Below are 26,290 nucleotides of genomic sequence, written 5' to 3' on the forward strand. Positions count from 1 at the left end.
ATTAGCTCCCATAAATATGTGGAATCTAGAGTTAAAATTATATGAGTTGTATATGTAAATGCAAGTGTTTGTATGTAAGTGTGTGTCTTTAGGTCATGAAACTAGAAAGGGGATTCCAAGAGAGGAAGAAGAGATCTTAAGGTAAAGAAAAGAGAAGGTAATGGAATATTCATGACATGAAAGCAGAGGGGACAACTATCCGAGGAAAGGAAGGGAAAAAGCCAGAGAAGGAAAGAAATACAGAGGAGAACAGTGTGGGAGGGAGCAAACAAGACTAAAACATAATCACATGTGCATATGAAGATGCTATGTGACACCATTCAATGGATACTGTGGTGATACCTTTCTTGCAAAAAATAAAACTTGTTTGGGGGTCAGGGAATGGAGCTTGCCACTAGCTAACCATAGAGGTCTGGAGGTCTGTGCAGACAGGCAGGGAGTGACATAGCTGGGCAGTAACAGGATATAAGCAGGGACAAACAGGAAACCACTCTCTTCTCTGCAGAGCCGCTTAGAAGGTAAGGTGTGCTATAGCTTGCTGCTTCTCTCTGATCTCTCAGACAGGCTTTATTCGTGCAAGAAAGATATCACCACAGTACACTAACCTAAAAGATTAACTAACAAATCCTTATTTAAAAACGAAATAAATGGGGCTTAGTGGGAGTCATGATGGCCCACATCTCTAGTCCTAGAGGCAGATAGGATCTCTGAGAGTTTGAGGCCAGTCTGGCCTACTAAGTGAGTTCAAGGACAGCCAAGGCTATTACACAGAGAAATCCTGTCTCAAAAAACTGAAAAAAATCAATCATACAAAATACAGATAATATTTTATTATTTACCCATATTTTCTATTCATATGGATAAAGCATTTTGTATTTTAATATTATGTCTATCACCAACTGAATTCTATGTCTCCACCAGTGTCTGAAAAATAAGGTGGAGATGAGTAACATAATGTGGTATGTAATAAATATTTTAAACTGATGGGATTAGGAAAAATGATTACCGTTACTTAATTCCACCTTGTTTTTCAGACTCACCTCCCCACTCCCACTCTAGGTTGTTTCTCTTCCTTTATAGGGGCACTAAGGAGCTAGCCTCGACCCCTCCTTTTGTTCCTTCCTGCCCCACAAGATTCTGGTTCTATCTTTTCTTTTTTCAGAAGCTACCACTGGACAGTTGTGTTGTTTTTTTCTTCAGTGTTCATTCTTAGACACCTATCACTGCTGCTGCTACCAGTGCCAAAAGTTCATCCTTCACTTCTGCCTGCATTCTCCTCCGCAAGACATTCTAGAAGGGGCCTGCTGTGCAGCAGGTGGGTTACCAGCCACCCCACACCAGGGAGAATGGGGCCCTGCCCCTTGGATACTGCAGCAGAGTACGGAGGGGGCACTTTTATGGGAAAAGGGTGCAGCATCACCTTCTCTCCTTGTTCTGTGGGGGAGGGGTAGACAGTATTGGTTCCATCTGGGCCTCAGCCCCCCCCTCCAGTTTCCTATTTGCAGTTACTTGAATAAAAGAAACAGCTTTTTCTGGAAAATAAAAGTAAACTTACAGTGTTTTCCTCCACAAGGTGGTATACCAAGATGGTATGCAAATAAGAGAAACAAATGAGAACATTTTTTTCTTAATCTGGTTCTAGCAAAAAGCTTGAAGGAATGCAGTTAAACAATGTTTCTTTTCTTGTGAATGTCTGAAAAATCTAAGTGCACATTGTTTAACTAGATTCCAAAGTTCAAGGCAAGATAGTGGAAAGATGCCTAATTTAAAACAATTTTTATAAAAAGTAAACCTTGGCCTCAATCTGTAAATTATTAAAGTGTATAAACAAACTCCCAGGTTTCCTTGTCAGATCTTCTCATGTGGAATGGTTCTTTCCTTATTCATATAGACAGGGTCTGAAGAAGAGCTCAGGGGTGCAAAGGGCACTTAGTATGCGCAAAACCCTAGGCTCTATCCCCAGCACCAGTACAAAATACAAACAAAAACAAGGAAAGACTAGAAAGGAGGGAAGAAGGGAAGGAGGAAGGAGGACATGGGTATGGCAATGGTTATATTTCTCTCCTCTAGTGAAAGTTTTAATCTTAAAATTGTTGAAATAAAATGCACAATAGATGAATTAAAAGGAGAGACACCAAATGGATTTATTAACATTCACATGTATAGAGGGGCCATGGAAAATATGAAACATAGAGAAGGCCCAGATGGTTGACTCTTACATAAGAAAGATGGAGCTGTGGAAGCTGTGGGCAAATTTTACAAGGGTAGTAAATGATTTGTAGAGGAAATGAATGGACTCATAGGGGCCAGGGCAAAATTCCTCCAAGCTCTAAATGAAGGTGTTTAATTTTCAATCTCCATCTGTAGTAGAGTTCAATCTTTCTTTGTTAAATCATTTATGAGAATTTCTTAGTTCTGGATGGTGAGCAGTCTAAGAACACAGTTCCGGTGTCTGCTCAGCATTGACTGAGGGTGCTCTCACTGTATCATAGCTGGTAAGAAAAACAAAGCGGCTCTCTTGGGTGTTGCTTTCTCTTCTTATGAAGCCGCTAAGGCTGTTATGGGCCACCTCCTTCATGATCTCACCTAACCTTAACTTCCAATGCTGCTCTCCGATACCATTGACCTGCAATTATGGAATTCATTTTCTAGACATGATTTTAAAGGTTTCATTCAAACCATAGCATTCTGCCTCAAATATGTGTCCTAGTTAAACAAGTTAAAATTCAATTCCAAGCCTGGCGTTGGTGGCGCATGCCTTTAATCCCAGCACTCAGGAGGCAGAGGCAGGCGGATCTCTGTGAGTTCGAGGCCAGGCTGGACCGACAGCCTCCAAAACAGAGAAACCCTATCTCGTAAAACCAAAAAAAAAAAAAAAATCAATTCCAATAGACTCAAACTATAAACCTATGCTATCATCAACTCAAAAGATTGATCACATGAATTGAATATGGAGCAGAGTCAAGGCATGAACGAACCTTTTGGAACAAATTCACTCTTGTTTTGAAACTATTTTAAAAAACCCATCTACTTCCAGAATGCAGTATTGGGACAGGCATGGGGCAGATATATCCAATCAAAGGGGGACAGTAGGCAACCACAAAGAGGAACTGGCATCAGGTGTGCTTAAATCCCAACAGAGAAAACATTAAGACTTAAACCTGGAGAACAATTTCCTTGACTCATGTCTCACCTCCAGGGCATACTGTCCTGTTTGCATAGCTCCATTAGACATTTTTCTAGTGGAACTGTGTTGCGTTTCTTGATTCAACTAGCCATCATATAGTGGAGGCTATTTGTGGAGTATCTGACCTCACATTTTGGCAAAGTATTGATCCAGCAAGGCTTTTGTAGAGGCTCCACTTTGCCCTGGTTCCCAAAGTAGGCTAGATGGGGGTGTTCATGTTCCCCAAACTCTTAAACTGTATACACAACAGAATTATCACTGTGGGAACACCACCAAGGATTTCTCATTTCTATGTTTCTGAGCACCCAGTGGTGCCACATTGTACTCATTAGTTCTTGAGCCATACCCCTGGAAGCTAGGAGTGCTGTGCCTTGAACTCTTCTGAAGTGATCCTTGTGTGTCAGTCTTGCAAGGAGCTGAGATTATTGGCACTTTACGTTTTGCCTCACTGAAAAGGCTCTGTGTTCTCCAATGTACTTCCTTTCTGTTTTTTTTCTTAATCTCCTGTCCTGCAATCTGGATATGGTGTTGTATGCTGGTAACTCCAGTAATATAGCGGCAGCAGCAGGAGGCATGCTGTAAGCTTATACCTGGCATACATACAGCAAGACCCAGTCACAGACAGGACCAATGCCCAAGAAAAACCTGGTGGTTTCTCAGCTTTGAAATTTCTTCTGCCTCATATCTTCCCTTTGTGACTTTTAAGTTGCTCACTTAATCTTCACAGGTTTTTTTTTTGTCCTAGGATGTGATGGACCCAACATAGTCAAGTTTTTTTTGTAGCTTTAATAAGAAAGATTTTTATTCCTATTTCCAAAACTTTGGCTTCTTTAAAGCTCCTTTTTGATTGAGTTCCTTATTCTGACAATTATTAAAAGAAGGATCAAACTATACCCTTACAGGTAATCTTTTTTGTTGTACTGAAATGTGTCACAGTTACTTTGTTAATTATTGAAAATAGACCTATATTTAATGGAAGCGGAACAAAAAAGACAGAGCAATTATATTTCAGAGCATCCGTGAGCCTATAGGCAGAAACATTCACAAACTGTACCTTAGTAAATGTACATTTCTCTCAGTGGCAATGGATTCAGAGAAGAAAATACAGCTTAAGAGAGAGCTTGGATATTTCTGGGGGGTCAATTTTTTAATTATTAATATAATTGGTGCAGGAATTTTTGTGTCCCCTAAGGGGGTGCTTGAGTACTCTTGCATGAATGTGGGAGTCTCCTTGTGTATTTGGGCTGCCTGTGCTGTGCTATCCATGACCAGTTCTCTCTGCTTTGCAGAGATAGGGATAGCCTTCCCATACAGTGGGGCTCACTACTATTTTATCAAGAGATGCTTTGGTTCGTCGATTGCATTCCTGAGACTTTGGACATCCTTGTTTACGAGCGCAGGTGTAGTTGCTAGTCAAGCTCTGCTACTCGCTGAGTATGGCATTCAGCCTTTCTATCCCAGCTGCTCTGCCCCGAATCTACCAAAAAAATGTCTGGCCCTGGCGGCGCTGTGGATTGTGGGGATTCTGAATTCTCGTGGTGTGAAAGAGCTGTCATGGCTTCAGACAGTGAGCACAGTGCTGAAGATGGGCATACTCGGCTTCATTTCCCTCTGTGGGGTGTTCATGCTGGTGAGAGGGAAAAAGGAGAATGTGAGAAGACTTGAGAATGCTTTTGATGCCGAGTTTCCAGAGATCTCTCAGATTATAGAAGCTGTCTTCCAAGGATACTTTGCGTTTTCCGGCGGGGGATGCTTTACATATGTAGCAGGTAATTATCGATCTTCTGGGGGAAAAATCACGTCATGGTTGATATAGTGCATGAATGAAATGAGCATCTTTCACTGTGTATTAACTATCAGATTAAATAAACAATTCAATGATCTTCAACTTTGACTTCTTAAATCATCCTACTTTTAATTCTTCTCCACATTCAAGCTATCTCAAACCTCTATGAAAACAAACAATCAAAAAACATCTCCTTTCCATCCTTTCCCCCCTGGGGCCCGAAGTATAAGACGCCCCTGATTAATGTAGTTTTCTTTCCGTTAATGCATGAATGCTCAGATTGTGGAAACAATTCCCTCCTGTGAAACTGTGGATCCAGGAATGATGTTAAACCAGACTGTATTGGTGCTGTGAGTGCGATACAGCGTAGGGTTATCACTAGTTCCGTTTATTTATTTTGGAATCATATTTTCTATTTCTATTACATTTTCTGCTGTCATGCATGAATGTATTATTGAAGGTTCACATGATAAATCAATTGGGAGATGGGATGGGGCCATTGCTCAGTAGTAAAGCATTTGCCTAGCATGCTTGAGGTCCAGGGTTTGATTCTTAATACAGGCCCCAAACAAAACAAAATGTTTAGGATTATTACCTGTACCGGTGGTCACAGGAGCCTGAGAGGCTTTCTTCTCCTCAGCCCTCAGCCTGGTCCTCCTGGACACATGAAATGGACCAGCTCTGCAGCTTCAAGACCTCATGTTTACCATGGAAGTGCCGGGCTGCTGTAGCCAATGTCTTGTGGGGGATCACTTCCTTGTTTACTCAGAGCAGAACACCAGGGCCTGGACTTTGAATGTACTTTCACTGGGCTTTTTAGGGTTTTTAAACACAAGAGAATCCAAGCTGTCTTGATGGCTCTCAGGCAAGATTTAATACCTTCCCCTTCAATAACTGCTCCTTCTCCTTTCATTTGCAAAGTTGACCCGGCTCCTTGAACTCTGCAGTCTTCCCTTCTTGGCGCCAGGATCTCTTCACATTCAGTTCTGTCACCCCCCCCTCAACTTAAATGTTACTTTACCCTCTCTCTTTTTTAGGTTAACTATGAATGGACTTGAGTCTTGACTAAAACCTCCGTTTAATTTCATAGATTTGCTTCCTGCTTCCTGATCATAGCAAGTATTTTCTCCTACCCACACTTTGTCTTTCAATCTGGAAAATAGTTATCATGTCTTAAGATCAGTATGCTCCTTTGTCTTAAAAACAAATAATTATATATGGTATTTAATACTGGCCATAAAGAGACAATGCTATTACTGTGTAAATTCGGTGGAAGACAAGATCAGTTTTCATTGCTACTAACTACAACAGACTAGCAATTTGAATACAATAGATCATTCCCAACCATAGGGAAATAGGAATGAAAACCAGAAGCAAAGGGCTTGTGTAATGCACTGCAGGAAATCCTGGGTGGTCATAAAACTGCTTTCATTTGACGGTTATGGCCTTGAGGATGGATGAGCATGTTAAGGCAAGAACTCAGATGAAGAATATAAAATTGGGGGTGGACGGTGGCACGGGTCAGTTTTCCGGCAGTAGGTAGGAAAAGTAGATGCAGCGAGAAAGCAGAACAAGTTTAAACATTCATAAAGGTGAGTTCTCATGTCTTCCCCAAAGAGGGCTCTACTCACAAAGTTAAATGTTCTGTAAGTTGAGGGTCCTGACAAGAGGTCAGGAGGTGCTTCCTTGGTTAAGTGAGATACTGATGAGCTTTGTAGATAAATGTTAGTATACACTGGGCTAAAAAGCAAGGAGCTAAGAAAAGAAGCCTGGGATAGTGCTCCTGAAGTTTGACTTAAAGTGAGTCTCTCTCGCTTGGTGAGTGAGTCATTGTGTGTGTGTGTGCACACACACATGCATGCACGTGAGAGTACAGTACACACATGTCTCAGATGAGAGGTATTTCAAACAAATTTTATCTTGTTCTGGTGCTGAAGATGCTTCATTATCATGTAATTATATCTGCTTAAGAAAGATTTGTAACATTTGATGATCTGTAATGTAATATAGACTGCCTCTCAAACAGCTGATGGTAAACAAAACGCTGTGGAACTCTCAGTATGTCCTGTCCCTGCACTCCGTAAAGCTAGGTGAGGTGTCTCATGCCTCTAATCCTATCACTTGGAAGGTGGAAGAGGAGGACCAGGAGGTCAAAGTCAGTTTGGCTTCATAATGGGTTCAGACAGTCTCAAAAGCAAAAGCAAACCAAACCAAAACTCATGTGCCTCTAAGTTAGTAGTTACAATTTGACTCTCTTTCAAAGTGTGCTACAGTCGTTAATTTACTAAATAAAATGTAAGACTTCTAAATAGCACTTTTACTTACAAATGTGATTTATCAGCATCTGATAAATAATGTCAGAACAACTTGTCTTTCGTTATCAAGGCCCAAGGACACTCACTGCCTGTCTGGATGTTATTACAAACTATCCTCTTAAAAATTAAATTCTAATCTCTGTCACCTTTCTACAAACCAAATATGTAACGAGAATAAGTAGAAGGCCCAGGAGAAAGTGTAGCTAATTTAAATAACTGCCCTCTTTCTTGTCCCAAAAATTTAACTAATAACCATAGGTATTAACAATAGCCTGTGAGCAGGGCTGGGCATTAAATATTGTTCTTGCATATGTTAGGCAAGTGTTGTACCACTAAGATATAATCTATCCTAACAATACCATTTATTTTAAAGGACCTGGGAGTGCAAATAGGTTGTCTCATAATTTCTTCCTGTGGTGGCTGAATAAGAATGGTCCCCATAGGTTCATATATTTGAATGCTCACCAGTAATTGGAACCAAATGAAAGGATTAGAATGGTAGGAAGGTGTGGTCTTGTTTGAGGAAGTATATCTAGGTTGGCTTTGAGGTTTCAGAAGCCCATGCTATGTCCGGTCTTCTTGCCCTCTCCCTGTTCCTCTCCCTCACCTTGTCCCTCTCCCTTTCCGTCTCTCACTCCTTGTGGATCAGGATGTAAAGCTCTCAGAGACTGCTCCAGCACCATGCCTGTCTATATGTCACTATACTCCCTGACTTGATGATAAGAAATAAATCCTTTCAAACTGTAAGGAAGCCCCCACTTAAATGCTTTTCTTTGGGAGACTTTCCCTGGTCAAGGTAATACTTTATAGCAAAGAACAGTGACTAGGATACTTCCAGTATAGAGCTAAAAAATATGAAACCCCAATAGCCATAGCTGCCAAAGCCCAGAAGCAGTTAGTGGCAGAAAGGGTTACAATTAGATCTCTGTTAAGTCTTTACTCCTTTTATGCTTCATCAGTTCCTATCTGTTATAGCTCCATGCCAGACACTTGATTAGTGAGTCACATCTCCAATGTTGCCTGTTTGTTTGCTTTTTCTTTTTTAATACAATGATAGTTTAATCATTTGAAAATCATGTAAAAACAGAGAGGAAAACTGACTCTTTAATCTTTTTCAGTACTTGCCTTAAGAACATATTCATGAGATGGTCTTGCTGGGCAGGGAGTTTCCTCTCTTACTTTCTCAGAGGTAATGGTTTGGCTTAGTTTTGAAGGAGGAGCAGCGGCCAAGTTGACAGCTAAGGCATACTTAACACTTCACACAAAAGAACTGGGACTTCAGCAAAAAGGAGAAGGATATGATTTTTTAATATTATAATAATTTTTATTTAACTTTTTACACATGTTACTCCCAGCTCCCTCTCCCTCCCCTTCTCCCCCTCCCCCATCCCCCATTACCCCAGTCCATCCTCCCTCTGCTCCCCAGGGAGGGTAAGGCCTTCCATGGGGAATTTTCAAATTCTGTTATATTATCCCGGGCAGGGCCTAGGCCTTCCCCCATGTGTCCAGGCTGAGAGAGCCTCTCTACATGTGGCGTGCGCTCCCAAAGTCCATTTGTGTGCCAGGGATAAATACTGACCCACTATTCGAGGCCACATAGATTGTTGAGGCCTCCTCTCTGAAACCCAGGTTCAGGGTGGTCCGGATCAGTCTCATGCTGGCCTCTCAGTCATCATTCTGGAGTCCATGCATTCCCCCTTGTTTAGGTCAGCTGCCTCTGTGGGTTTCACTAGTCAGGTCTTGATTCCTTTGCTTGTCACCCCTCTTTGCAACTGGATTCCAGGAGTTCAGTTCGGGTTTTTAGCTGTGGGTGTCTGCCTCTGCTTCCGTCAGCCCCTGTATGAAGGTTCTAGGATGGCATATAAGGTAGTCATCAATCTCATTACCAGGGGAGGGCATTAAAGGTAGCCTCATTGCTAGTTAGTGTCATTCTTATAGATCTCTGAAAATCTCATTAGTGCCAGATCTCTCTTCGAACCTATAATGGCACCCTCTATTATGTTATCTGTCATCCAGCTCTCCTCAATTCTTACCCTGACTTAACCATCTTGCTCCCCCATGTCCTCCTCTCTCCTCCTCTTCTCCCCCTATCTTTCTCCCATCTTCCTCTCCCCTCTTCCCCACCCTCTCCCATGCTCCCAATATTGTCAGGAGATCTCATCTCATTCCTCTTCTCCGGGTTACCATGCATATCTCTCTTAGGGTTCTCCCTGTTTCCCAGACTCTCTGGAGGTGGGATTGTAGGCCGACAATCCCCTGCTCCATGTTTAAAATCCATATATGAGTGAGTATATACCATGTTTGTCTTTTTGTGGCAGGATTACCTCACTCAGGATGTTTTCTTCTAGTGCCATTCATTTGCCACAGATTTCAAGATTCCGTTATTTTTTCCACTGAGTAGATGTACCACATTTTCTCTATCCACTCTTCAGTTGAGGGGCATCTAGGTTGCTTCCAGGTTCTGGCTGTTACAAATACTGCTGCTATGAATATAGTTGAGCAGATGTCCTTGTTGTATGAATGTACATCTTTTGGGTATATGCCTGAGAGTGGAGTAGACTGATTCCCATTTTCCTGAGGAGTCTCCATACCGATCTCCAAAGTGGCTGGACAAGTTGGCACTCCCACCAGCAGTGGAGGAGTGTACTCCTTTCTCTACATCCTCACCAGCATAAACTGTCATTGGTGTTTTGGATTTTAGCCATTCTGAGGGGAGTGAGATGGTTTCTCAGAGTTGTTTTGATTTGCATTTCCCTGATGGCTAAGGATGTTGAGCACTTTTTCAGATGTCTCCCAGCCATTTTAGATTCCTCAATTGAGAATTCTCTAGTTCTGTAACCCACTTTTCAATAGGATTCTTTGGTGATTTAGAGACTTGCTTCTTGAGTTCTTTGTAAATTTTGGAGATCAACCCTTTGCCAGATGTAGGGTTGGTGAATATCTTTTCCCATTTTGTGGGCTCTCATTTTTGTCTTGTTGACTGTGCCCTTTGCCTTACAGAAGCTTCTCAGTTTCAGGAGGTGCCATTTACTAATTGTCGGTCTCAGTGTCTGTGCTACTGGTGTTATGTTCAGGAAGCGGTCTCCTGTACCAATTCATTGAAGGGTACCTCCTACTTTCTCTTCTAAGAGTTTCAATGTGGTTGGATTTATGTTTTGTGCATGGTGGTAGGTATGGATCTATCTGCAGTCTTTTACATGCCAGTGTCCAGTTATGCCAGCACCATTTGTTGAAGATGGGTTCTTTTCTCCATTGTATAGTTTTAGCTTCTTTGCCAAAGATCAGGTGTTCAAAGGTGTGTGGGTTAATATCAGGGTCTTCAATTAGACCCTGTCTAATTTTGTGCCAATACCAAGCTGTTTTCAGAACTATAGCTCTATAGTAAGGTTGTCTTAGCTATCCTGGGTCTTTTGTTTTTCCATATAAAGTTGAGGATTGTCCTTTCAAGGTCTGTGAAGAATTGTGCTGGGATTTTGTTAGGGATTGCATTGAATATGCACATTGCTTTTGGTAAGATTGCTATTTTTACTATGTTGATCCTACCTGTCCAAGAGCATGGGAGATCTTTCCATTTTCTCATATCTTCTTTAATTTCTTTCTTTAAAGACTCAAAGTTCTTGTCATACAGGTCTTTCGCCTGCTTGGTTAGAGTGACTCCAAGATATTTTATGTTGTTTGTGGCTCTGGAAAAGGGTGATGTTTCTCTGATTTCTTTCTCGGACCCTTTATTGTCTATATATAGTAGGGGTACTGCTTTTTTTTTTTTGAGTTAAGTTTGTATCCTGCTACGTTGCTGAAGGTGTTTATCCATTGTAGGAGTTCCCTGGTAGAATTCTTTGGGCCACTTACATAGACTATCATATCATCTGCAAATAGTGAAAGTTTGACTTCTTCCTTTCCAATTTGTATCCCCTTGATCTCCGCTTTTTGTCTTATTGCTCTAGCAAGAACTTCAAGCACATTATTGATCAGTATGGAGAGAGTGGACAGCCTTGTCTTGCTCCTGATTTTAGAGGAATCTCCTTGAGTTTCTCTCCATTTACTTTGAAGTTGGCTGCTCAGTTGCTTTTATTATGTTTAGGTATGTTCCTGTTATCCCTGATCTCTCCAAGACCTTTATCAAGAAGGGGTGTTGGATTTTGTCAAAGGCTTTTTCAGCATCCAATGAGATGATCATGTGTTTTTTCTTTTACAATTTGTTTATATGGTGAATTACATTGGTGGATTTTTGTATGTTGAACCATCTCTGCATCTCTGGGATGAAACCTACTTGATCATGGTAGATGATTTTTCTGATGTGTTCTTGGATTCATTTTGCTAGTATTTTATTGAGTATTTTTGAATCAATGTTCATGAAGGAGATTGAGCTGTAGTTCCCTATCTTGGTTGTATCTTTGTGTGGTTTGGGTATTAACGTAATTGTAGCCTCATAAAAAGAGTTTGGCAGTGATCCTTCGGCTTCTATTGTGCCGAACAATTTGAAGAGTATTGATATTAGCTCTTCCTTGAATTTCTGGTAGAATTCTGCACTGAAGTCATCTGTCCCTGGACTTTTTTTTTGGCTGGAAGACTTTTTATGGCTGCTTCTATTTCTTTAGGGTTATAGAGCTATTTGAATTGTTTTCTGTTCTTGATTTAATTTTGGTAAGTGATATCTATCCAGAAAATACTCCATTTCCTTTAAATTTTCAAATTTTGTGGAGTACAGGTTTTCAAAATATGACCTGATGATTCTCTGGATATCCCCAATGTCTGTTGCTATGTCCTTTTCATTTCTGATTTTAATTATCATGTTCTCTCTTTGTCTTTTAGTTAGGTTGGATAAAGATTTGTCTATCTTGCTGATTTTCTCAAAGAACCAACTCTTTGTTTCATTGATTCTTTGCATTGTTTTCTTTGTTTCACTTTATTGATTTCAGCTCTCAATTTGATTATTTCCTGGCATGTACTCCTCCTGGGTCAGTTTGCTTCTCTTTGTTCTAGAGCTTTCAGGTGTTCTGTTAATTCTCTAGTGTGGCTATTCTCCATTTTCTTCATGTGGGCACTTAGTGCTATGAACTCTCCTCTTAGAACTGCTCTCAGAGTGTCCCATAGGTTTGGGTATGTAGTGCCTTCATTTTCATTGACTTCTAGGAAGTCTTTGATTTCTTTCTTTATTTCTTCCTTTACCCAGGAGTGATGCAATTGAACATTGTTCAGTTTCCATGAGTTTGTGGGGTTTCTTCAATTTGTGTTGATGTTGAATTCTAATTTTAAGCCATGGTGGTCCATTAAGATACAGAGGATTATTTCAAATTTTTTGTACTTATTGAGGTTTGTTATGTTGCCATGTATGTGGTTAATTTTAGAGAAGATTCCATGTAGCGCTGAGGACAAGGTATATTCTTTTGTGTTTGGATGGAATGTTCTATAGATGCCTGTTAAACCCAATTTGGTCAAAACTTCTGTTAGTTCCTTTGTTTCTTTGTTAAGTTTCTGTCTGGTGAACCTGTCCAGTAGTGAGAGTAGGGTGTTGAAGTCTTCCACTATAAGTATGTGGGGTTTAATGTGTGATTTGAGTTCTAGTTATGTTTCTTTTATGAATGTGGGTGCCTTTGTGTTTGGGGCATAGATGTTCAGAATTGAGACTTCATCCTGACGGATTTTTCCTATGATGAATATGAAATGACCTTTTTCATCTCTTTTGATTAATCTTAGTTTGAAGTCTATTTTGTTAGGTATTAGGATAGCTACACCCACTTGCTTCTTATGTCCATTTGATTGGAAAATCTTTTCCCAACCCTTAACTCAGAGGTAATGTCTATCTTTGAAATTGAGGTGTGTTTCTTGTATGCAGCAGAAGATGGGTTCTGTCTTTGTATCCATTCTGTTAGCCTGTGTCTTTTTATAGGTGAGTTAAGACCATTGATATTCAGGGATATTAATGACCATTGATTGTTGATTCTTGTTTGTTATGGATCCGTTTTTTGGTAGTGGTACTGTGTGTGAGTTTTTCCCCTATTTCTGGCTTCTGGTAAAGTAAGATTATCTATTGCCCATGTTATTGTGAGTGTAGTTAACTTCCTTGGATTCCAGTTTTCCTTCCAGAACTTTCTGTAGAACTGCATTTGTGGATACATGTTGTGCAAGTCTGGTTTTGTCATGGAATATCTTGTTTTCTCTGTCTATGGTAATTGAGAGTTTTGCTGGAATCTATGGTTTCTTAATGTTTGTAGAACATCTATCCAGGACCTTCTTGCTTTCAGAGTTTCCATGGAGAAGTCAGGTGTAATTCTGATAGGTTTGCCTTTATATGTTACTTGACCTTTTTCCTTAGCTGCTCTTAATATTCTTTCTTTATTCTGATGTTTGGTGTTTTGATTATTATGTGTGAGGGGACTTTTTGTTTTGGTCCAGTCTATTTGGTGTTCGGTAAGCTTCTTGTACTTTCATAGGCATGTCTTTCTTTAGGTTGGGAAAGTTTTCTTCTATGATTTTGTTGAATATGTTTTCTGCACCATTGAGCTGGGTGTCTTTGTTTTCTTCTATACCTATTATTCTTCTTCCTGGATATTTTGTGTTAAGGATTTGTTGGATTTAAGACTTTCTTTTGTCAATGAATCTATTTCCTCCAGTTTATCTTCAGCACCTGAGATTCTGTATTTCATCTCTTGTATTCTGTTAGTTATACTTGCGTCTGTTGTTCCTGACTGTTTATTCAGCTTTTCTATTTCCAGCCTTACCTCAGTTTGTGTGTGTGTTTTTTTTAATGTCTCTATTTTAGTTTTCAGGTCTTGAACTCTTTGAATTGTTTCCTACATCTGATTTTTTTGGCTCTCCTTGCTTTCTTTAAGAGATTTGTGGATTTCTTGCATTTTTTGGTTTGTTAATAATCCCATTTTTTAAAGGGATTTTCTCATATCGTCTTTGAGGGCCTCTATCATTATCTTGAGGTTATTTTTAATGTCATTCTCTTCTGTTTAATCTGTGCTGGGATGGTCCGGTTGACTCTGGTGGTCATATAGGTGTTTTTTCTTGTTGTTGGATGTGTTCTTATACTGTCTTCTTCCCATCTCTTCTTCCAATGGGTATATGGGGGAGTCTCTCCCTCTCCTGGTGAGTATGGGTTCAAGGCTTTATCCTCTCTCTCTCTCTCTCTCTCTCTCTCTCTCTCTCTCTCTCTCTCTCTCTCTCTCTCTCTCTGTCTCTCCTGGAAGGTGGAAGGGCAAGCCAAGAATTGTGGTCGATGATGATAGATGCTTTCTTCTGCTTCCAGGTCCTTCTTCAGGGTTTGGTGGCAGGAGGGATCCTGTTGCTGCTGGTCAGGGGAGTCAAGGAGGGGGAGGTGGACTGCAAGAGGCCTCTCTACTGGAAGGTAGAGGGGCAAGGTCAGAGTGGTGGGAGATGATGGTGCCTGCTTTATTCTGCCTCCAGGTCCCTCTGCCAGAAGGATATGTTTTTAAAAGGCCAGGCTACCAATTCCACAGAAATAGTAAAAGGGTCCATCACACTATCACATGACCTTTCCTTACAGCATGTGTTTCTGCTCATATAGTCACTTACCACACTCATGATATTCACTTTTGTCTATGTGATTGATTAATGTGGAACTCCTCTTTTTCAACATTATATTCCTAGTATTTAAATGCAGAGCCTATTTTCTACTCAAGGAGCATGGAGATTGGGGAAGGTTGCAAATGGAACAGGAAGTGTGAGTTCAGACTCTTGTGTCATAAGAAATGGATCAATGTGCAGTAGTTTGCTTCGGAGTGGATGTGCGTGTGGTAGCAGAGTGAATAGAAAGAATGAAGTCCAATACTTGACACATGCACAATTTTAAAGATAAGTTTAAGAAATAATATTTTCTCAAGTCTGATGTTGCTCTTTTTATGCATTATAGGGGAGCTGAAGAAACCCAACAAAACAATTCCTCGATGCATATTTACAGCGCTGCCTCTAATAACTGCGGTGTATTTACTGGCTAACATATCCTATGTGACAGTTCTGACACCAAGAGAAATTATCTCTTCAGGTTTGTACACAAATAGCAAAACAGCAAATAAAATACAGTCCTTTCAGTATGGTTAAACATCACCAGCGAGGATGGCTGTGCACCGGTCATTGTTAGAGACTCAATTCGTGGTGTTCTAATAACAGGGTGGTGAGAGTTTGATTTGATCTAGAAGGGAGATTCATTTCAATAATGATAATGTGGAAAATGTATAGTTAATGTTTGTTGATGTTTGCATGATTTGAGGCATAATGATACTATATAATCAGTAGTTACATCTGTTAATACTTGAAAATACTTGATTCTCAGTAACTTAAGTGACACTAAGACAGGAACATTTGAAATAAAGGACATTAACAGCTGAATGGGTAAACACTAACGGTCAGTTGATGACTACAATTAATACTATTACTGTGTAAAATAACCCCAAATTTTATGCTGGCAAAGGATACTAAATGTATTGAGATTTTGATTAAAGCTCCAACTGAAGAAAAGAGAATCAAAGACTATGCCAGAGGTAATGATATGTGCCTATAATTTAGAGCCTGCTAGAGCACTTGGCAAATTGAGGCTACAGGATATCTAGTTTAGAGAGACCCTTCTCAAAAAAGAGAACAAGGAATTCTGAAGGAGAAATGGGCAGTCATTTAAAGGGAAACAGCAGCAACAGGGGGTGAAAGGAAATTTGGGGAAAATGTAAAACAAGGAAGAATGGAAGGCTAGCTGTTTCCTCACACCAACATCCTGCCTCAAAATGATTAGCTTCTGAGATAAACCTGTCACCCAGTTGCTTTGGACCGAGCAGTATTGAGCAACTCTTCTTGTCTCTTTACTGATACGGCACTATATTTCTTAAGTATTTTCTATTTGTAAGGTATCATAGGATAATTTATTACATTGTATACAACGCACAATGGAAAAATCAGGGTGTTCAGGATTCTGAAGTTTTTCAACGTGATCATTTGTTTACTTGGGGAGATTTCAAATCACAGGGAAGGTTTAGGATAACCACCCTTCCCCCAACTGCCTCAGTTGCAATTCCCTCAAGTGCTCCACATTAGGGCTGGCAGTTAGTGTGCCACAGCAGAGTTGATTCATTAAGCCTAGGTACCCATGGCATGAGATATGATGTAAAATCAATCTTCTCTGGGAACAAACCAAATGCAGGCACTGATTCATTAACTACCTCAGGTGTGTCAGGGTTCACTTATAATGTCAGCTGTGGTTGTGGCCAGGGCCACTGGTCACTGAGTATTGAGGCCATGGTTCACTAAAGCTGGCATTCGTTGTCACTGCCTGTGCTCTAGCTATATTGATTATGAAAGAATTGTAAAATCTCTGTCATATCACAACAATTGCAACAACTTTATAGGAAGCACAACATCTTGAGTTTGTGGGGAAAACCCAGGAAGCTTCTAACTGCTATTTGTAATTTGTTTTTTGTCACTGCCTTTTTCAGGCTTATAATCTTCAGACTTGATTTAAAATCTGAATTATTACCTTAAAATTTTAATATGTGAACTACATTAGACATTCACGTTGAGAAGATAATCAGAACTACATAGAAAAATACACATTCAGGGAAGGCCATCATGTCATCATCAGTCATGGTAGCACAAAATTAAAGATCACCAAAATGTGCAATAAGTTTGAAATAAATAATTCAGCTAAGGCCATATAATAGACTATTCTGGGGTCTTGTTTAAAAAATTCCAAGTTGCATTTCTTTATATATTTTGTGTGTGCAAGTGTGCCTTGTTGTACATATGGAGGTTAGAGGACAACTTTCAGGAGTTGGTTCTCTCCTACCATGTGAGTTGCAGAGATGGAAGTCAGATCTTTAGGTGTGACAGCAAGCACCTTTCCCTGCAGAGCCCCACACTGGCTCTATTCAGAGTGTTTTAGGAGGTCATATTGTTAATGGACACTTAAGAGGAAAATGGTTATGATGTGTTAATGATGGAAAAAGTTCTACATTCTCATGCAAAACTGAGAGGAACCAATGAACAACAGTACTCAGTTGGGATGAGGGTGTGAATTATATATATATATATATATATATATATATATATATATATAGCTTTATGGGGTACATGACTTATATAACTTCAGAGATGGTTACAAACAAAAGAGATACACTCCTTATGAGTTACGAAGGGTGGAAGGCAGGCATGTTTTCATATAGAAATCAATCAAACATACAGAAATATGTGAAAGTTCCCCAAAGGAATATGACATTTTAATAATATGATGTTGTATTTTATTTGAAGCACATTGGAACCTACAATAATAGTAGTTTCTGTGGTTTATATAGAAAAGAGCACAGATAGTCACATGTAAAGTACTTTATCTGGAGATGTCAGATTTCTGTCCTGTTTCCAACTTATTGTTAATAAATTCCAACAGGTTCTTGTTCCTTTAAGATAAAATTTCTTAGCTGGATGTGCATGCCTTTGATTCCATCCCTTTTGAGGCAGAGGCAGGTAGATCTGTTAGAGGGAGGCCTGTGTAGTCTGCAATCAACATAGCAAGTTCCAGGAGAGCCAGGGCTACATAGAGACCCTGACTCAAAACAAAACAAAAAACCCCAATAACACTAACAGAAAAGACTTGACTATGAAAGTTGTATACATGAGAAAAGAAGGGTGTTTCTTTAGAATTCAGAGTGTGAAAATAGTATGGTAAGGATTCCTAGCGCCAGCATTTTGAATCTGAAGACCAGAGTTCCAGAAGCCCCGCTGACAGGGTGTTCACAGAGTGCTCCCGTGGTGTTCTAGAGGTTTCTGAGCCACACTTAAGAGCATGGGACTGATCCAGACCCCCTGAGTGTGAGAGTCAGTGAGGAGGCCTGGGCAACCTATGGGGCCCTGGGCAGTGGATCAGTGCTTATCCCTGGCATACAAACAAACATTGTGTGTCCATAACACAAAGAGGGATGCTCTCTCAGCCTGGACTCTTAGGGGAGTGCCTGGACCCTGCCCTGAGTGAAATGACAGACTCTAGATATCCCCTATGTGGAAGGAAATGGGGATAGAGTAGGAGGCTGGGGGGCCTGGTGGGGAGTGCGGGAGGAGGGGAGGGAGAGGGAACTGGGATTGACATGTAAAACAAGCTATTTAAAATTAAAATAAAAAAGAAAGAAAAAGATAGGGGTATATTAACATAGGGCAAGATAATCTGAATAGTTAAGAAGTGATGTGGAAACAGATGTTAAGAAAGCTTCCTTGTTGAGACAGTCTACAGGAAGTTTGTTTCAAACTTCCTAGTTGCATTAAGAAATTTTTACTGTAAATGGAAATTTTTCAGTTGGTTACTGATAAATTGATGTAATCGTCTTTGAAGATAACTTTGTAGTATTTCTCTTATTTAGAAAATACATACTTATAGGCCAGTGGGTAAAGCACTTGTTGTGAAACCCTCATGACCTGAGCTAGATCCTTGGAACTTGGAAGATGAAGAGAAGTGACTCTAGAACAGAAAGTTGTCTTCTGACAGATCTCTCTCTCTCTCTCTCTCTCTCTCTCTCTCTCTCCATACACAGTAATAATATATAAATAAAAATTTAGAAAAAAAGAATTGTATGCTCACATGTCCCGCGCTACCGTCTCGCCAGCAAGAACAACGCAGAACACTCGGATCCTTCTGCAGTAAAGCTTTAATGCATCTTGAGAGATAGATGATCAGCTTCTTAGAGGGAGACCCCAAGCTAAGAAACCCAGCCCCTTATATAAGCCTAGGAGCTCCGAGTGAGACGTGTAGAGCCGGGATTGGTGGTTTGCACATCACCCCAGATGACACCACGGGAGAGGCACAGCTTAAACGGTTAACTCCAACTGACAGCAGATGTCAGCGCCATCTTCTAACGGTTAACTCCAACTGACAGCAGATGTCAGCGCCATCTTCTAACGGCAATAGCGATAGCGAGGGCGGCTCCTCACATCTCCCCCTATTCATTTATTTTTGAAGCAATAGGACACCCACAACTTTGGAGTGGAGATAGAGGTCAAATCCCCATGTGCAAATTCGGAACATGTACAAAGCTCCTCTCCAGGGTCTTATCCCCAGAGAGAGCCCCGACCAGTCCGATGTCGTTTTTCTGGGGGAAGGAGATCATGACATAGAACCTTCATGCAAGATGACTTATCTCCCAGGAGAAAGTCGTTATACCGCAGACCTCTCCTGTGCAGTGCTTAGCCTTGCAACTCCTTGGGCTGCTGAAGCCTACCCACTCTATCCCGTGCAATGAGACTAGCCTCGTGGGGTGCAAGAGCTGGGAGGCCAGCGACCTATTGCTTTAACATGGTTAACCAAATGTCAGGGGAGGCTCCGTGTTCTAAGGCAGCAAGTGCTTGTGCCACCACCACTTTGTCTCTTTTGTTTGGGCTCTGAGCTTACACACCATCCAAAGCATCAACACTATTCCACAGCAGAGAACTAGGCTAAATGATCCTACCCCCACCCATTCCTTAAAATAAGAAAATGCAGATGAAATCCAGGAGGAGAGGCCTTCCATCAGAGAAAGATCCAGATGCGTCGAATTCACTTGCAGGATCGCCATTCTCAACTCACGGAGTGTCTGCTCAAACTCAAAAGTCCAATTCTGTAATAAATGTTGAGACAGAGCTTGTGACAGGTTAGCTGCTCTTGTAAAATTCTCATATTGTACTGAAGTGACACAAAGGCCAGGCAACTTTTGTTCACATCCCAATTGGGCCATCTGCCACAATATATCCAATTGTTCCTGAACCAAATTAATCTGTTGGTTTACCAACATCAGGCCTCCTTGTATCTGAGAATTGGCAGTGGCCTGTTTATCTAGGACCATGGTCACAGTGGCCTATAGTTCATTAATGGTTTGAGTTGTCTGCACAGTGGCAGAAAGTGCAAGGGCCGAGGCGGTAACCGAAGCAGTAACCGCGGCGGTGGCTATCAGGCCCACAATAATAGCAGAGATCCCAAAAATCTCGCTTTTCCCTAAACAAACTCAAATTACTTGGCGTCTCAACAGGAACTGGAACAAATCGAGGCATGCGCATTACCAAAGCAAAAGGGTGCTTAATAGCATCCCAGCATAATGCATAAAAACAATTCTAAGCAGAGCAATTTATTTCTTTCTGATTCTTACCTAAGGTATCATTACTCACAACCCAAATAAAGGGCAGCTGAATAATTAGTTCTCTTAAAAGGGGTATACTTAACATTGGAGGAGGACCAATCAGATGATCCATAGCTCTGTCCCTCACTCAGACTGTTGCCTAATGCCCCTTTCCAATCAAAAGTCCTGAAAACTCTGTATCTGAGGATCTAAAGGCAAAAAGGCAAGCCCCAACTCTCTATTAGTTGTGAAAAATCTAGGGAACACCTGGGCATTCTGCATCACTGGCATACTAGGAACCATCATCCCGAGTAGGAGAGTCTTCATCACCCACTTGGCCTCCATCCTTCTTATTCTGGAGTTGTGAAGGAGCTCTTTGAGTGAGTCTTTCAGGGATCCACAGGGGGTTTTCTTCCTCCTGTGGAAAAACACACACAGCTCCCCTGGATCTTATAAGAATAGGATCCGGGCCTTTCCAGAGATCAGTCAAGACATCTTTCCATTTTACCATTTCTTTTGGCCTATCAGGCTCTAAACTGTGGCGATCGGCCGCAGTGTGGCCTTGGGCATCAGAGTTCAAGAAATTAAGGGTAAAAAGTGCCATGGATACAGCAACTCTTGGTACCGAGGGTAGAACATCCTCAATACTCCCCTTTTGTTTAATCAGATATGATTTGAGTGTACGATGGGCACGTTCCACAATGCCCTGTCCTTGAGGGTTATAAGGTAGGCCAGTTAGATGGGTAACATCCATTTGCCGACAAAACTGTTGGAATTTTTGAGAGGTATATGCTGGTCCATTGTCTGTTTTTAAAATTCTGGGTTTTCCCCAAGCACTCCAGGCCTCAAGGCAATGTTGAATCACATATGAGGCCTTTTCCCCTGTTAGGGGTGTGGCGAACATTACGCCAGAACAGGTGTCAACAGAAACATGAACATATTGAAGCCTTCCAAAAGAGGGAATATGAGTAACATCCATCTGCCACATCTGCAATGGTCTAATGCCACGTGGGTTTATTCCCATGTGGGGAGTAGGTAAGAATTTGCAGCAATTCTGGCATTGAGTAACAATTTCCCTAGCCTCTTTCCTGGATAGAGCAAAACGACGGCACAAGGTCTCAGCCGTCACATGAAAGCGCTGATGGAATTCTTTTGCTGCTTGTGCATGGGTAGACAAGGCAGCGGCCACCAGCTTTGTAGCCTTGTCCGCTAAGTCATTCCCTAAGGACATGGGACCTGGGAGTCCAGAATGTGCTCGGACATGGGTAATGAAAACAGGAAATCTCCTATTTAACAAGGCAGCTTGTATCTTTTGAAAGATGTTAGCAACTCTGCTGGAGGATCTTATTATTCCAGCTATCTCAAGGAGATTAACTGCATTAACCACATAAGAGGAATCTGATACAATATTGAGGGGTCCTGGAAAAGCCTCAAGAACCTCCAGTACTATCAGACATTCTACAACTTGAGGTGAAGTTTCATTATATTGTTTAGATATAACCCTATCCTTGACCACATAAGCTCCCATACCAGTTTTTGATCCATCAGTGTACACCACAGTCCCATCTGGGAGTGGGTCTTTAGCTGTCACTTGTGGAAACACTATAGCCTGGTTTAGGGCAAACTGTAAAATTGGATGCTTTGGAAAATGATTATCAATTTGTCCTGAAAAGGAAGTAACTAAAACTGCCCAATCACTAGATGTGGCTGCCAAGGTCTGAACTTGTGCAGCAGTATAAGGCACAATCAAGGAATCAGGATCCCTGCCAAAATGTGTAACAGCTGCTTTTATTCCGCGAAGCGCGAGCTGTGCAACAGCATCAGGGTACCAGTCAATAATCTTAGCAGGGGAAGCATTTGGATGAATCCAAAGTAATGGTCCATGTTGCCACAGGACTGCAGTTGGCAATTGAGCTGTCTTAAAAACACACAGATTAAAAGGTAGTGACTCCTCAATACGTTGTAATTGTGCTTCCTGTAAGGCCTCTTCCACCATCTGTAAGGCTCGGTGGGCGGCAGGGGTAAATTTTCTGGGTGAGGAGATATGAGGCTCACCCTCCAGGAGATCGAAGAGGGGTTTTAGATCAGCAGATGGAATTTTTAAAAAGGGCCTCAACCAATTTATATCTCCCAGAAGTTTCTGAAAATCATTTAATGTTTGTAAGTGGTCTTTGCGAATTTCTATTTTCTGAGGAACTATATTTTTGGGAGTAATCATTGAGCCCAAAAAGAGGCCTGTATCTGCAATTTGAACCTTTTCTGAGGCAATCTCTAATCCCCACTGTTTTAATTCAGCCACCAGCATGGGGAAAGCCTTTTGTAAAACATCTAACTCTTTGTGACAAATAAGAATATCGTCCATATAATGGATCATGATTAAAGATGTAAATTGCTTCCTAATTGGCTCCAAAGCCTCCTGCACATACAGCTGACATATTGTTGGGCTATTGGCCATGCCTTGCGGCAGTACCTTCCACTGAAATCTCTTGTCTGGTTCCATATGATTAAGAGAAGGGATAGTGAAGGCAAACCTTGGTCTATCCCGTGGGTAAAGTGGAATAGAGAAGAAACAATCCTTAATATCTATAATAATAAGCTTCCAATCTTGAGGAAGTGCAGAAAGCAAAGGAAGGCCTCTTTGAACAGGGCCAAAAAGATGCATCTGATTGTTAATGGCCCGCAGGTCGTGGAGTAATCTCCACTTCCCAGATTTCTTTTTAATAACAAAAATTGGTGTATTCCATGGGGAGGTAGAAGGCTCTAGATGCCCCAGCCGTTCCTGTTCTTGCACTAATCTTGTGACAGCCTCTAATTTTTCAGAGGATAGAGGCCATTGAGAGACCCATAACGGCTCCTCTGTTTTCCATGGTATGGGTCGTGAAGCCTCAACGGCCCCTAAATAAAACCCAGTCCTTTTCTACCCCGATTTCCGTGTTGCGTAATGGGTTTTATTCTGCCTTGTTCTTGCCTACCCAAGCCTCTACCCTTTGTATACCCCATCTTTGCCATAATGGCTGATGCGTGGGGGAGTATTCATTAGTTAGGGTCATGCCCATGGCTTGTAACACATCCCGTCCCCATAAATTTACAGGGAGTGGCAACACATAGGGGGTAAAACATCCCTGTTTGCCCTCAGCATTCCGCCAGGTTAAGGCTGAGGCACTGATGGCAGGAGAGGACTGGTATCCAAGACCTTGTAGAGAATGAGATGAAACAACAGTGGGCCAAGACTTCGGCCACCAATGGAGTGAAATAATGCTTTTGTCTGCTCCCGTATCCATTATCCCTTCAAATTCTTTTCCATTAATTAACAATTTTATTGTAGGTCTCTCATTTAGGGGTATAGCCAGATAGGCTGAATCACTTCCAGAAGATCCCATAGCCCTTTTTTGTAAAGTGTAGGTTTCTCCATCCCCGAGGGAGGGCAGCAACACCAGTTGTGCAATTCTATCTCCCTGCTTTATAGAAAATACACCCCGAGGGCTAGAACAGAGAACTTGAATCTCCTCTTTATGATACGGGTCAACAATTCCAGGATATATAATGAGTCCCTGTAAAGTTAAGGAGCCACGGCCCAGAATAAGCCCAATGGTGGCAGGGGGCAAAGGTCCAGGGGAATGGACTGGGACCGGTTGAACATTCATTTGGGGCATGAGTAAGAAGTCGGAGGCGGCACGCAAGTCCATTCCGGGGGTTCCTCGGAAACCTCTACTTCCTCTTGATTGCTTTTCTGAAATTGGTTCCCATATTTCTGAGGGCCCTGGGACCACGGGCCCCGTGACCCGTTTTTTGATTGGGGTACCTTGGGTTCTTCAATAGGGGGCAGAAGCCTCCCTTTTACATCCCGGACTGACCTGCATTCGCTAGCCCTATGATAACCTTTACCACAACGATGGCAAAGCTTCGATTCTCTTGTTCTTTCAGGGGCTTGACAATCTTTCTTAAGGTGCCCCATTCTCCCACAATTAAAACAAGCTTTTCGACTAGATAAATCTCTATACCTGTGCGTTTGTAAAATGGCGGCAGCTAGTCCTGCATTGGTTAGGGGTCCCCCAGCTCCCTGCACACTCTGAGCCAATCTTGTAAACCTTTGCTTTTGCGAGGGGCGATAGCCGCTCGACATTCCTGGGTTGCTTGTTCATAGACAAGTTGCTCAATCAGGGGCATAGCTTGTTCTGAATCACCAAAGATGCGACTGGCGGCCTCTGTCATTCTGGCCACAAAGTCTGAAAATGGCTCTTGGGGTCCTTGGACAATCTTTGTAAGGTGTCCACTGGACTCTCCCCTTTTTGTGAGGGCCTTCCATGCTTTAATAGCGGCGGCCGACACCTGACCATAGACACCCCAGATGTAGTTGGTTTGATTAAGGGCATGTTGACCCTGACCTGTCAGCATTTCAAATGTCCACTGCCTCTGATTCTCATCTTCAGCCGTGGCATTAACTCTAGCTTGTGCCTGGGCTGCATCATACCAGAGAGCCTTCCATTCCATGTATTGTCCCATGTTGGGAAGCACTGCTTTCACTGTCGTCTGCCAGTCAGTGGGAGTCATGGCAAAATTAGCAAGCCTTTCCACCTGTAATGTGGTAAAGTTAGCATTGACCCCATAATTACGAACGGATTCGGCCAATTCTTTGATTTGATTGTAATCTACAGGGGTATGTACTCTTCCGCCTTCCACATTCTCGAATACTGGAAAAGCTACTTGTATTTTTCTCCGTTCCTCTAAAGGTAAAAAGGAGTCAGTACCAGTATTCAGCCGAAGCTCATACTGCGGAGGCGCTGAGGGGCGTGAGCCCGCCGGATTTATAGGCGGTGGCCTCACATTCATTTTTGTTTTCAGTGGCCGGTGTCTATCAGGGTGATATCTTTCTTCCTCATACCGTGCCACCTCCTCCTCTAGACCACCTTCTTCGCTAGAATACAGAGTGTCAGAATCAGAATTATCTAGCTCCAAGGCTTCTAGCTCTACTGTAGGGTATAGACTAGATTCTGGCTTTTTCTTTTTCTTAGATTTGTTAGGGGGTGAATGATCACTCCCTTCTTTCTCTCCCCCTTTCTTAACTTCTTGGGGAGGGCCTTTTTTCTTAGACATGTCTTTCCTTTTGCGAGCTCCCATTCTCTCACTCCGTTCAGTTTCTGACATGCTATCCTGAACTTCCTCTAAGGTTCCCTGACTTTCTATTATAGCAGGGTGACAGGCCTCATCCTCCAAGCAGTTTTTAACTAGCTTCCAAATGGCTTTGGTACCTAAGTGGAGATCTCCTTCTGCATGCTTCCTGTCTAGTTCTTTACCTAGCTTGTTCCATGAGGCCACAGTGAGGGACCCGGAACAAGCATACCATGGTGCCACTCTATCTACCTCCTTCACAAAATTTTGAAGTGTTCGTGGTGCAATTTTAAGATCTCTTTGTTTTAGCACAGTCTGTAGGGCAGTAACCACTGACTGTGACAACCCCATCGCGCTAGCGGCTTATCTAAAAAACGGCGCTCAACTCCGTTACCAGACTGACAGCACCAGACTGACAGCACCAGACTGACAGCACCAGACTGACAGCACCAGACTGACAGCACCGTTCTGTCAGCACCAGCCACGATGAAGGAGAAGGACAAACAGGACTAGCACCAAAGCCTCCACTGACCCGTCCCACGGTGATGACAAACTAAGGCCAAAGTCGAGAAAGGGGGTGTTCAGGATAAAGCATACCTCTCTGAACTTACGTCCCTGCAGTTCTGAATCCGCCCCGTCTTCCGAGGGGTCTCCCGCGGCGCCGGCGATGTTGAAGAGTTCCCGGGTTTCGGCACCAGATGTCCCGCGCTACCGTCTCGCCAGCAAGAACGACGCAGAACACTCGGATCCTTCTGCAGTAAAGCTTTAATGCATCTTGAGAGATAGATGATCAGCTTCTTAGAGGGAG

The 26,290-nt window shown here is 41.9% G+C and overlaps 1 protein-coding gene across 1 annotated transcript in view; it reads left to right on the top strand.

Annotated features, from left to right (window-relative positions):
• The first annotated feature begins 4,271 nt into the window (after positions 1 to 4,271).
• The window catches only part of LOC101823445 (solute carrier family 7 member 13), a 30,302-nt gene continuing 8,283 nt past the window's right edge, over positions 4,272 to 26,290 (top strand). Inside the window, exons 1-2 of the mRNA XM_005066810.4 lie at positions 4,272 to 4,956; positions 15,168 to 15,299. Coding sequence (XP_005066867.1) covers positions 4,272 to 4,956; positions 15,168 to 15,299 — 817 coding nt within the window. The remainder of the gene's footprint in view (positions 4,957 to 15,167; positions 15,300 to 26,290) is intronic.

Source organism: Mesocricetus auratus, unplaced genomic scaffold, assembly GCF_017639785.1.
Source record: "Mesocricetus auratus isolate SY011 unplaced genomic scaffold, BCM_Maur_2.0 Super-Scaffold_6730, whole genome shotgun sequence".
Taxonomy (NCBI): Eukaryota; Metazoa; Chordata; class Mammalia; order Rodentia; family Cricetidae; genus Mesocricetus; species Mesocricetus auratus.